General features: G+C 43.4%; 2 protein-coding genes across 2 annotated transcripts in view; one reads left to right on the top strand and one right to left on the bottom strand.

Annotated features, from left to right (window-relative positions):
- rtn4rl1b (reticulon 4 receptor-like 1b) overlaps positions 1-4,317 on the bottom strand; it is a 131,801-nt gene extending 127,484 nt beyond the window's left edge. The window contains exon 1 of the mRNA XM_070970026.1: positions 3,181-4,317. Within this exon, the coding sequence (XP_070826127.1) occupies positions 3,181-3,193 (13 nt within the window). The 5' untranslated portion in view covers positions 3,194-4,317. The remainder of the gene's footprint in view (positions 1-3,180) is intronic.
- A 741-nt stretch (positions 4,318-5,058) lies between these two features.
- dph1 (diphthamide biosynthesis 1) overlaps positions 5,059-13,791 on the top strand; it is a 55,275-nt gene continuing 46,542 nt past the window's right edge. The window contains exons 1-2 of the mRNA XM_070970027.1: positions 5,059-5,132; positions 7,326-7,478. Of these exons, the coding sequence (XP_070826128.1) occupies positions 5,063-5,132; positions 7,326-7,478 (223 nt within the window). The 5' untranslated portion in view covers positions 5,059-5,062. The remainder of the gene's footprint in view (positions 5,133-7,325; positions 7,479-13,791) is intronic.

The following is a 13,791-nucleotide window of genomic DNA, read 5'->3' as shown; positions in this document are numbered from 1 at the left end:
GCATACCAGTTTTCCAGAGCATGACACAGGTTGTGAGTGATTTCCTGGCTCCCACGCAGCCATCAGTTTCAGTTAATGCCAGTACACTATGAAGATCTACTTGCAGAGACTTACTTAAGACGAGCAATCCATCACAGTGCACATTTAGTTGTCTTCATTTTCGAGACAGCCTACGTTGCCGCTGTGTGTTGGATAGATGCAACAAGAGTTTTGATTCGCATTTAAAAAGTTGCTTTGAAAGCTCTGAAATGCCCTCAAATGTCATGTGCACTTTGACATGCACCTAAAAGCACCAATGAAAAGGATTTTAAAAATAGTTTCCGCCTGCAATAGCACCACTGTGCAACAATGACGTAAGGGATTAAAAAACAAAGACGAAGTCACGTTGTGTGTGATATTCTCAAGCATCTTTCAAGTCTTTGCAAATTGATTTTCATGCTGTTCTGAAATGAATAGGAAACAGTGGCTGCCCATGGGAGTGAGAAAATCTATGCCGTCCAGGTCAGCAGCATGTTTGTAAGAAATCATGCAAAAACATTGGAAGCAGAGCCGCAGACGAACAAGGATGTGCATGTATGTTCATCTTTGTGTTTGGAGGGGTTCCACGTTGTAAAACGTACAATCGCTGTACAATCCAAAAGGTAGCAGAAAGCAAAAAAAAAAAAAGCTTCGGATGAGCATCCTCCAATAATCCTCAATAGCATGTAGCAGCAATTACAGCACGTCACAGCATGGTATATTCAGTGGACATCTCGCCCTTTCCATCTCAGAGCTGTTCTGACAGATCATCCCTTGTGCCCACTCTACGGCTGACTGGTTTTGATAAAAAGAGAGATTGTGAAAGCGAGACAGAGAGATCGACAGAAAAGCCGAGACAGAGATGGAGTGACGTGTGCTCGCGTGGCTACATAAATGTACACATGTACTCAGACTCACACTCAATCACACATGTAGTTGTTGTAAAAGACACAGACACACAAGCGCAATCACAGACACGATTATGACTGTTCAAACAAAGATACGAGGTCTATGTTGTCTCACCTGCAGTTCAATAAACACCACCAATAATGTTGTACATTTCTAGACATATTTGTGGATGGTATGGATGTGAGCGTACCTTGTCGCGGCGATGATAAACCTGTGAGAGCTTATGGCCCACTGATGAAGAGATCAGCAGCCGGAGACTATCAGACAAAGTGTGAACCAAAAGGCCATCATAAAATCTGCATGTCCATCCCCCTTTAGATGGAAATTCGCCTCAATGTGAAGTTACCCTGAGAGGTGCTAACAGTGTGTGTCAGCTAAGACGCCTTCCATCTATATGTTTGTGAATGGTGGATCTGTCACAGTAGATGCTGTGCCTGATGCATCAGCCAGGCTGCCTGGAATGTGTTATTTTAGGTGCAAAAAAAAAAAAAAAAAAGTCAAATTCACCAGAGAACTTCTGCGCCGTTCCTGCCAACGCTGACGCATCTCTGCCTCACTATTGTAGACTGAGACATTCTGGCATACTGAGCACTTTTGGCAGACTGGTGAAATCTGTACTTTGAAGTCGTTTGTCTTGAATTAAGTGATTTCTGTCCAGCGCTGTGCAGCAGTAAGACAGCTGATTCACATGCAAAAACCTTGGACCGAGCTGGGATAGCTCATCCCCACATGCCAATCACCTCCGGTTTCAGCTCTCCATTTAACCCTCAACATAAATGAAAAATGAAGCTGTGTGCTGTGGGAAATCATCTCCTTGAGGATCTGTTGATGATAATGATACATTATCAAGAGTAATAGCGTTTACCAGCATGCCCATTACTTTGACACAGAACAGAGACAGACATGTTTGCTCGCACATTAAACAATAAAGAGCCTCTTCTGGATTACGCATCGTGAGTCATGCGAGTTCTCCCAAAAAAATCAAGACGTATCACTTCTCATAAACGATAAGAAGATCAGTTCTGAGTTATGACAAGCTGCCAGGATGCAGGTTTTGACAATGGGCCTTCCCTCAAAGCTGTTACAGCCATAAGCACTCATCACCATAGTGTGTTTCATCTCGACTGTTGGAACAGAAATGATCGATCTGATGGCAAAAAGGAAAACATGTTGTTTGTCTCTGCCCCAGAGGCATGCATTAAAAGCACACACGCACGAGTGCGCGCGCACACACACACAAAACAGATGTTTTTTCACATGGCAGAATAAATAAATACAAATATGACACAAGCCTTCTTAATATAAACTGCATAAAATAACTCAACAAAAGAGCAGGCTAGTTCTAACTCATGACAAAGTGATGTGCAAGGCAAGGTCTAATGCAGTGGTTCATAAAGTGGGGTCTGGGGACCTCCAAGGGGTCCCTAAGGGGGGCTCCAGGGGCCGTAGCGAAATGAGAAACAGTTTAATTTCACTATTATTTCACTCCCTGGATATAAGCACAATGGGAGCACGTATTCCTGTAATCTATTCTCATTAGAGGTTTTACTCTCCCTACTGTTGTCAGACATCCAGTGCAGACAGTTTTGCAGCTGTACGGCCAATTAAAGCCTCGAAAGAAGAAATGAAACGGTCCAGGGACAAAAGATCATCACATATGGTCCAGTGTGTATCTGTCGGGGAGGGGGGGGGGGGTCTGGATATTAAAAGTTTGAAGAGCTCTCCCCTTTGATATGAGGTGCTTAAGGTCTTCAGTGCTCATATAGCGCGTAGCCAGAGGAGAATAACCTCATGAAGTGCGGTTTGATCCATCGCATTTAGATGTACTGACACACAGCGAAATAATAACGCTTCAGCAGAGTGCAACGCTCGGAGAGATAGCCTTGTGACCGGGGTACAACTCATAAACTGCAGTGCGGCATCAGCTGTATTAATATCACATAGTCGTCCCCATGTTTCCGAACACAGATGAATATTTCATTCCCAGAAACCTTCAGTGCGCGCAGTGCAAACTAAAGATGCGCTTCAAATGGCGCATCGTCCGTAATAACACATCTGCGGGGCAACGTGGTGCATTATGAATGTGTTTAAACATCTGTTTCATAACCGTAAAAAAAAAGTACCAGCACTGGATTCACACATTAGCAGAGCGAAGCAGAATTCTCCTTACAGACGCCATAATCCTACTAATAAAACAGGGAATATGGCAAAAGAGCGTGATGAACGTGGGTGCTAAAGTTGAGACTTACTCACCCCTTTTGAACATTTTGTAGGCCTAGGTGTATTTCGTCCCCTGTCCTCTGAGAATCATCTATTCTTATATTCCAGACTTAAAACTTGCGCGCTTTAGTCTCGAAGTTGATCCGGAGCTTTTGGTCGCTCGTCGGGTGAATGTCAGTAGTCAGTCCTCGGGATTTTCTTGCGGTCCACTGTGTTGAGTTGCGCCGCAGACTGCCGCGGGTTTGGCAAACACTGACAACAAGCAAGAATCCCCTTTTCCACAAAGTCTGGCGGACCCGGGTCGGACGTGGGAAATTAGGCGGCAATCATTGCGAAACGGGCTCATTAAAATCATCCCCTCAGTCCGAAACGATGATAACTCCAGTGTGTGTGATGGGCGCAAACGCGCACCAGTCCGATGAAACCGCTGATAGCCAAGCGCTTTTTAGGCGCAAATGACCGTAGAGGCTGCAAATCAGTTCTGGGGGCAAGTCGACGGTGAACACAAGCAGCCCCCCTCCCAAAAAAAGCCTCACAGATATTTAAATTCAAGTGGCCAATCTAAAATTCTCCTCTCAGTGCTTCAGAGCCGTTCAAATCGCATCATATTCGTTAAAATCTCTAATTAACATAAGTTATTTGGATTCACATTCCGCCTCTGATGTCGGATTATAAACGCAGACTCCTCAAATCCTCCTTAATGTAGACTTTGATGCCTTCGGTTTCCTTACAATCCCCCCCTTTTTCAGCTCTCCTCTCCACTCGTAATTGTTACATTTCTGTGATCTTGTCTGTGAAGATCTCTCAGCTTTCCACCTATGGATCAGAGCTCGTAGATGCGCTCAAGGAGGGAGAAAGTATGTTGTACTGCCTCAGCCCCTCCACCGGGCAGCATCCTGCTCCATCCCTCTCACTGCCTCTGTCCCTGTCTGCGCCAGCCCGAGACACGCTGCTCCCTGACACCAGAGGTCTTCAGAATGGATGTGAAATGACACGACGGGCAAAACTGACATGTAACAACACTATATTAAGCAGCAGACGGAACATCAGGGGAGATTTGTGCTCAGGTTACGCGCCTCGTTCCGAGGTGGGAGACAGCTCTCATAAAAAAACAAACAAACTGCGATTTGCTGATCAAATAGCCTCCACCCAGATCAATACCTGATAGATAACAGACCAATAGCATTAGATAACTCTCTCTCTCTCTCTCTCTCTCTCTCTCTCTCTCTCTCTCTCTCTCTCTCTCTCTCTCTCTTTAATACACACAATAATAACGACATATTTGATCACATCAGGCTTTACTGAACAAGATTTACAAATTAGGCTAATTTTCAAATATAATTCAACTTTATTGGATTTTATATGTGTTCTATTCTTAATTGACTGAAAATGTACCCAAAAAGTGAATGTAAAGTCAAACTGCGATATTGGTTTTATTGATAATTTTTATTTTATGTTTTACTTGAATTTTTTTTATTCCGTTTTGTTTTACTTTCATTTTTGTTCGAATTTACATATTGTAACTGTTTTTACTTAAAAAAAAAATGTCGATCAATGTGTAAATTGGGCTGCACAATATTTTATCCTACGTGTCATTTGATTAACTTTATGTTTTACTTTCCTTTTGTTTTATTAGCTTAGAATTATTTGTATTTCATTTGAATATTATAACGTAAGTTAGTGTAAATTCGGCTATACAGCACTTAACTTTTTCTTAATTATTACTTCATTTTATTATTGCCACAGCGGACAATGGACACTTCAACCGAACTATACCGTGATGAAGTATAGTAGTCTATCGTCGTGGTCCTCGTCCTCCTGTCCCGTTCGGTGACATCGGTTGCATCGGTGTTCGACTTTTCTCCACTCACCTCTTCACTCGATAGATTTTGCCTTTCTTCTCCTCACATGTTCCATGTTTGGGAGGAAAAACATGGCGGCGCCCTCGAGTGAAGTGCAGATTGTTCCTGCCAAAAAGCCCACAGGTAAATATTAACGTCGAATATGAAATATTTAATGTAATAGACAGAGAAATACTTTACTTCACGAGTACTTTATGGAAATACCTGGCTTCCATCTCGAAGAGGCGGAGCTGTACTGACACTCGGCTACTCTCAGCATAACATCACAGCACTTTGGCTATGCTGCTATGTTTGTTATCAAAGTGTGTTCATTGTCAACAATTCACGTCAACACTTTTGCTTTTTTAGCTGATAGTTAGCATCAGGTCAGCGTTAGTGCGATGACTCACCAGACTTCAACACGAACAGGAGATCGACGCAGAGCGCTTGTCGATCAGGCTGACATATTGGTTGCGTTTAAGGATGGATCAAAGATGTTTCATTGTTAGTGAGAGAGTTATCGCCATTTTTGTCATCGCGCGTTTTCGTTTGTCACAACAAAATGATAAATGTCTTTATAGGTCCACCGGGGAAATTACACATTACCACCTGAAAACCGGTTACGTGATTGCAGAAATCCAATTTACCGTGAACATAACATCTTAGAAAATGTGAAAGGTGTTTTCTAAGCAGGTTCATTGCAGGTAAAAACACGGTAAACAGCTCTCCTCAAGACTATGTTTAGTCATTGGCGGATAACGACAGATGGGCCAGGAGCATCGACTTTGATTGACAGCATTTTTACGGTTTCAGATATTTTACTTGACTATCTTTAACTTATTTTTCAAATGTGTAATATACTTGTACTTTGCTTTGGAAGTGGCTCAAGTCAGTTGATTACATCTGTAGCGGAAAGCGAACCAGTGTCACTGGTGTCTGGTGGCAGAGATTTATGTAGACAGTATTTCAGTCGGTACGTGAATTATGACTGCAGTGCGTGACTGTTTAACGAATGTCATATTTGCCTTTTGGGAGAATAAATCTGTCTGTCTGAGTTATGTATTGAACTCGACACAGAGCCAGTCAAGTCAAAAGTCAAAGTAAAGCTGTGCATAGCCGAGCATCAATAAAAACATGAAAAATGTGAATGTGCAAAAAAAAAAAAAAAAAAGTCGTGTCGTGTGTATACCGAATGCAGCTGAATAAAAAAGTGCCGATGCAGTCCATGTGGTGGAAAGCTGATGAAATGTGTAAACTGCTGAGTCACAGTGATTTGACATGTGAGGAGCTGCAGACTGTTCAGGCGTGAAAATGAGAAGACTTTCTCTTTTCTTGAGATCTGCTGATGGACACCAGATGAGCCACGCACACCCCTCTTTGACACCTTGTTTTCTTCAGTATATCGAGCCCGTTGGACGTGTTTGGTTTTCTTAATTCAGTACAATATACACCGAACTGAAAGTTTAGTTTTAATCATCACTTCCCAAATAAGATTGTAGATTGTGATCAAAAATAAATCTGCTTGTACTTGAGAACAAGTGGGGCTACATCAAACTTCAAACTCTGCCAGTAAATCTGAGCCAGATCTCTCAGCCTTTTCCCCATCACAGCTGGCATGTCGGGCTTCCCAGTAGTTTGTAGAAAATTGAAAATTAAAGATGCCGCAAGGACGAAGTGTGGTGCTCTCCACCTCCACCCCTCTCTTACCTCTCAGAAGTTGGCCTATCCCTGTGAAGGAGGGAGACTCATTACCCGCCTCCACCCTCAGACTGTAGAACATGTTGCAAAAATGTTGAAACTGAAGGTATGTTTACGGACAACATGTTTTATTTTATGCCAGAGTAGGCACTCTTACAATGCGCTGTCCTCTCATAGTGTCGACAGCATTGTTCAGCTCTTTTACCGATATCTTTAGGCACTGATTATGGTCTGTTTCAATACAGAAAAATACCAGAAAAAAGCAATCACAGTCCTCCCCTGACCTTCACCAGAGTGCTTTTGTTGCCTAAAGCTAACCACAGGCAGGATGTGAACCCTGGATCTGGTGTCACTGTCCTGCACTTTGTACGCCCTTCATCCACCCCGAGCGCCCCCCTGCGACTTCAGCCTGGTGCATAAAATTTAGTGTTTTAATCACTCATATGAACATTGCGTGTGAGCGGATTCTGGGCAGTGACTCCGTTTGTTAGTTGTATATAAACGTCGTTTCTAGGGTTGCTTTGTGAAACCAGCCCCCGTTCTGTGAGCACCGTGGACGTCGTCGTGTGCCGCTTCGGTAGACATCGCCCTTCAGCCTCTTCTGTTGCTAACAGCTCGATCATTTGACTTTCTCCTCAGTAGTCCGAGGACCACGACGGGTTGCCAATCAAATTCCAGATGAAATCCTGCAAGACCCTGAGCTGCAGGAGGCGATCAAAGCCCTGCCTGCAAACTACAACTTTGAGATCCACAAGACGGTTTGGCGAGTGAGACAAGCGAATGCTAAGAGAGGTGAGCGGTGTTCTTTTTTAATACACTTGACTTGTTTTGTGCATGTTTAGTTTCTCTTTTGAGTGAGATAATCACTGTATTTAGTATACATTTCAAAGGTTAGAAGAGCAGCTGTAGAGTAAGTTTTATTGCAAAGGTGAAGTGGCATCTCGGAGGTTGAAAACAACAAGCACTTAAAAGCTGAGCCATCACAGTGCTCACAAACACAGTTAATAAGTTAAGTTGTGCCTTTTCAATTACACAACTGACTTGACGAGGAATGGTTCTAATTTATAAGCGTATTAACTAGAAAAGACAGAGCACAAACGCTAAATGCTTTTAATTAAAGGATCTCTGTCCCAAAACCTGACAACCATTACACTGTGCCATCATGCCGTATATCATCGAGATTCAAAAATACACGTGTTTTGCCCATGAATGGCAGAAGATACGACTAATATTAGCTTCTGAAAAGTGCTTCACTTTGTCTTCTTAGTCACACCTCACGAACAACATGCGTGCACGGCATTAAAAATCAAACACCAACAGACGACGTGTGCAAGCATTCATCCAAAACACTGTCCGCGACTGCATCCATGCTTCGACCGACTTGGACAACTTCATTGTAAAATCCGACACCTGCGAGGTTCACACAGGTTTCTCCGGTCACCAGAAAACAGACCTGGTTTTCTGAAGGCCGCGTAGATCAGCCCACAGCGACGAGTGAAACATCACCGAGCAAATACAACAATACACACACATCAACAGCAAACACTGTGAAGAAACTGCTGCATTTAAGATGTGAGTGGGTTCACACTGCTTCTGTGAGGGGGATGTGTTAGCCTTCTTTGATCTTCGGGGGCGGGGGGTGTTTATGTGTTATTGACAGAATTGGAAGGCTTACACTCACAGCACAGCTCAAGCTCATATTTCACCGTCCGTGCAACGCAGACGCGAACTGTAACCCAAAGAATTCCTGTTTTTGTCCACTTCTCCTTCGACCCCCATTGAAAGCAGAACTTGGCCCCATAAACAGCAAACATTTCAAGCCCAGCCTCAGAGTAGAAGGAGGAAAATGATTGCATTCATCAGCTCTGAAACCGGGCAGCGTCTTCAGCCGCCTCTCTGACAAACTGTCCACACGTCACATCTTTTGTGTTATTTCAGGATGGAGGTCATTTAAAGCGATTCAGGATACGGGTCACTTAAGAAGCAGCATAGTTTAAGAGAATATTCAGATCAGAGCAAAAAAAAAAAAAAAAAAAATCTGACTTGAGTAGCGAGGCCTGCAGTGGGATTTTCGCCTCAGGACTAACTGAGTGTGGGCTCCGTGGGAGGCTGCACTGACATCGATGTATGTTGTGGTCTATGGCAACAGGCAGATCCTTTTCTTTTGCTCTAGAATGGCCTTTAGTAACATTTGACGGTAGTATTACAATGTTATACCATTATTTTAGGAAGGTAGTAATAATGATAAATTATTATTATTGTTATTAGTAGTAGAAGTAGCAGTAGGTGGTAATCAAGAGCAGAACAGAAAGCTACAGTAAATACAGCTGAGAAGCTTTTGGGGGGGTGCAGTCAGTCCCCTTTCACTTTTGCATTATTAAGGCAGAGCTGTATTTCAAAATTACAAAATCCGCAGGGAAATGAAGAAGCAAAGAAATGAGAATCACTGTTGATTATGCGAACAGTGCTTCACTCTCACTATCCAATACATAATTTGCAGTTTTTCCATAAATTGATTCCCACTGACAGTCAGCACAGATCTGATATTACAAAAATACACGCAGGAGTAATCAGATGGTGTGCATCCTTGAGTTATGCGCTATGAATCACCTCATTTTCAGGCCCACCTTCGTTAGTCTTTGCATCGTAACGGGACCAAATTAACGGCATTAAAATCATGAGAGATTCTTCTGTTCTGTCTGCAGGACTTGATGGGGTATAACTATTGTGCGCTGTTGACTTGAATATGTGTTGCACAATCGATCGTTGGTTTGGAGGAAGCGGTGTGTGTGAAAACAAACTGCAGTAACTCCCCCTCCCAAGCGGCTTAAAGAACAAACAGTTCAGACTCAAGCATGCAGTTCAAGTGTGAAAACGCTTTTATTTACCTGAAGCAGTACTCCTGTGTCTTAATTATCTCATCATATGCCCAGTTCAAATCGCCTTGAGTGCAGCGTTCTTCTACTGTTGTCTCGTCCTGTCCATCACTGCAACCTGTTCAAGAAAATCAAAACGATACTTCCTGTGTTCCTCTTTAAAATCCAATGAAACGAGTGTGAACTAAACACCTTTTTGGTTTAAGATACCAATGGTTTGTATTTTCTGTTGTACTGAAAATGCGCAACAGATTGTGTTTACCTGGCAGACGAATACAAACACAAAGGAAATAAGACTGAAACTTTGGGAGCTCTGGGAGCTCTCCACTTTTGTCCCATCACTGGTGGCACGGTGGACCAGGGGTAACACTGTCGCCTCACAGCAAGAAGGTCCCAGGTTCGTGTCCTCCACCATGCCTTCGGTGCCTGCTGTGAGAGAAAAGCGGCTCTTCTGTGTGGAGTTTGCATGGTCTCCCTGTGCTCACCTGGGGTATCCTCCATAAAAACCCCCACTAAAAACATTCAAGAAGATCACCACCTGACCAATGGTGACGATAAAGGAACTGGTCCCCGGGCGCCGGTCGGCTGGCAGCCCACCGCTCCTGGTCTGCCGCGGAGGAAGGACTGACTAAGGATGGGTCAAACGCGGAAAAGAATTTCAATAAGCATGGCGTGTGCAGTTTCCCCCCCCGACTCTGCATGTTGTGTTGTTTGTGACTAATAAAGCATGTCTTCTTCTTCTTCTTCTTCTTCTTCTTCTTCTTCTTCTTCTTCTTCTTCTTCTTCTTAGCCTCAGCAGTCCACATGCCGAAGTATCCTTGGGCAAGATACTGAACCCCAAAACTGCCCCTGGTGCTGCGCCATCGGTGTGTGAATTCATATGTACATCACTTTGGGTGAAAGCATCTGCCAAATGACTAATTGGGATTGTAGTTGTATGTGTGCTTCAGTTTCCGCCCTCGTGCGTTGTTACATGTATATTTTCACTTTTCCCCGTGTTTGGTGATCCCTGGGAAACAGGTCTTGCGGCCGTGTTACAATGTCGGCCTCCAGCCTGGGAACAAATAACGTCCTTCACTAATGTAAATGTCAAAATGTGTAGCCGTTCACTCCTCCCTGCCTTGGGTGGAGATATGCAGATGACACGCTGAGAGGATTGAATCACGATGTCCCCGCGGGGAGCGTGTGGTTTATCACAGCTTGCTGGCTTTGCTTTTTTGCTGTGCCCGTCATCTCCCTCTGAACTCGGAGAGCATAACTCACCTCATCACCCCTGTCGTTCTCGGTTCCTCTTTGTGTCCATCTGTTTCTTTGTCAGCCTTTGAACTGCTCTTGAGTCTCATGCGCCGTGCTTTTAAAACAGAGTGAGGAACACACAGAATAATTAGATTTTAGCTGCCCGGCCAGCCTCCTTTCCTCTGAGTTTCTGAATAGTCCAAAGCTTTGTGTTGTTTTCTCATTTTAATCTAATTGTGTGCCCTGTGATATAATCTGTTGTGCATCTCCGCTTTTCACAAAAGCAGCTTAGTTGTTTGGAGTTTCTCTAACTGCTGTTGGCTGTCTGCTGTCTCCATTAGCGTCACACATTCAGTTTAAGATAAAGCCAAGCAAACAAAAAATTAATTAGGTGATAATCAGGGGCTGACGAGTCTATTTTTTTTTGTTTATCAAGAAGCAATTGTTTAAATGCTGCCTGGAAAATGGATTCAAACCAACATGCGAGCCAGATGGAGGTTCTTCAGGCTAGCCATTCACAAATAAGATAAAAAAAAAATAACTGTCATAAATGTTTCTAGGTAACATCTGCCCTTAATGATGCCCATAAAATTAAGAAAATACAGGCACTTTTGCTTTTTCTAGCTTTAAGTAATGATTGTGTTGAAACTATAGCTATATATTGATTTTTGAGAGTCATAGAAATCTGATAATGTGCTAAGCAGCTGCTTTATCACTCAGCTGTCATTGAACGCACCATATGGATTTATGGAGTAGAGGTCTCGTACAACGCGACTGTTCTTGAATCTCAGTTCATTCTTACTGTTTTATTACGGCCTTTGTCTTCCAACCGTTGTTCAGCTTTGCACACAACTGCTGAATCTCTTTTGGAAAAACAGAAAAATTAGAAAAGACATCGAGCTAAAGCAAAAGAAGCAAAAAGCAGTGCGGCCTTGAGTGTCTTGGGGGACCTTGAATTCATGAAAGTGCTTCCCTGCTGGGTCTGTGAAACGCCCGGGGAGTTGTTCCGTTTTCCGTGGTCATCTCACAACTATAAACTACAGACAATCAAAAGATTAGCACAGTTGACAGTTTCTCTTTAGATGTTTCCTTGAGCTCCAAGACAAAAAGCAACATGTGCAGCATTGAGTTCCTTTTCCCATGGCGGAGTTGCTTTTATGAGCGGGTGGCGTGAAAATAAGAGAAAAGTTGTAATAATGATGTTGTAAAATACAAAATTCTTCCAATCTTAAACACAGTTTTGAATTGAGGATTGTCTAAATGTCAGTGTTAATGATGCATCGAATTAATGGCCACCCTACTGAACATCAAAACATCTGGTTCAGTCCATGCCTGGTGCCTTGTTTTTCCCTCAGTTAATATATGGTCTCTTTCTAAATAGTCTCTTTGTGCATCCCCCAGTGTTTTCTTCAATTCCCAAATACAAAATGACTCCCAGTAAGCAGTCCAAGATGGCCTTTTTTTCCCTCCGTCTGAACAGCGTGTTTCTTTATAGAAAACATGACAGCAGTGAGAGCGCTGGCTGCCGGTGAAAAGTGCAAGCAGATCATTGTCAGTAGTATCCACAGACTGGACATGCACATGTGGGCGCATGCCTTTTCTGAACAGAGCCTTATTAATGGTAAATACACACATTTACATACAACAGAATATCTTTGGAGAATCGTTCCCATTGTGTCCTAATTCGAAGTCTGTTTGTTTGAAAAGAAGCCAAAGTAATGAGCTGAATAATTATCTCAATATAATATATCTCAATATATAATATCAGCACCTCTCCTAAACAGCCACAAAAACCTTAACATTATATTCTTATAGGACTCTTGTATTAGATTGCAGTAGCTGGGTGTACCTAATAAACTGGCGCCTGAGTTCATTAAATGTATTCCTTTGATTACTTCGATTGAATCATTCGTTACCTCTAACAGATATGATGCATTCACACACCCAAAATGTAATCTGCTGCAGGATAAAGCCTCTATATGTATAAACGTATTCAAATCTTCCTGGCCATAAATTCAGAGTAATCCCTTGGATTTGGCCGTTGGTCTGCTGTTCACTGATAAATTGGTCTTTCCAGCTCTTTCTTAGTTTGTCCCCTGTCTTTGTTTGCTGACATAATCCCAAATGTACATTTCCTGTTTCCTATAGTGCCCTTTGCATTGTGCAGTAGGTGTGTGTCATATGACAACATCGTTGGATAACTGGTGATTGACCACGTAAGCCAAGAGTGAGCTTTTGTCTGCAGGAATAAGGAACCTTCAACACACGCCAGCCAAAGCTATTGAAAGACCTCGGCCTGTCTCGCTTTATGTCTGCCTGGCCTCGGTGCTTTGTCTTTCCCGGGTGCGGGAGCGCGCTTCCGAATGCAGAAGCGGCTTATCCTGCTTGCGTGCCGACTCGAACATGCCTTCAAAACGGCCAGTCCCACCTCCAGCTTCTGACTCACCTTTCGCCGAGGGCAGCGGACGGAGAAAGCTCTTTGCTTCTGTCAGCTGTGGCAGAGGTGTGCTCTGAAACCTTTCCCTGTTAATAAACTTGCCCTTTTCCTGGTAATGACCTGTCTGTCACTGTCTGTGTGAGTGCTTGGTGATCCCTTAACCTTTCATCAGTAAGAAATGCTCGCGCTCCTCCTCTTCGCACTGCCCCATCTATCACTCCATCTCATGACCATCCTCGCTCAACCTCCTCAGCCTTTTGTCTGTGCAAGCTTTTATTGTTTAATGCCGTCTGCCATTGAAGTCTTGAAATAGTTTCAGGCCTAGTCATGTGAAACCGCGATGTGCGCCGAATTCACTGTCTTCGAATTGTAAGTGTCCACTGAGACGTTGATGGATTTATTGAAGTAAGGTGTGACGGACTTTGACGGGGAGAAAATGTCACGGTTGATTGAAACAAAACCTTTGTCTCCAGGTGCTCGCTCCATGCCTCTGACTCGGTGGCTCGGACTTCACACCGAACGGGTCAATACCTGGCGAAGGCATGTTTGTGATCAT

Source organism: Chaetodon trifascialis, chromosome 9, assembly GCF_039877785.1.
Source record: "Chaetodon trifascialis isolate fChaTrf1 chromosome 9, fChaTrf1.hap1, whole genome shotgun sequence".
NCBI classification, from domain to species: Eukaryota; Metazoa; Chordata; class Actinopteri; order Chaetodontiformes; family Chaetodontidae; genus Chaetodon; species Chaetodon trifascialis.
The sequence above is the reverse complement of the archived record's forward strand: the minus strand, read 5'-3'. Positions and strand labels throughout refer to the sequence as shown.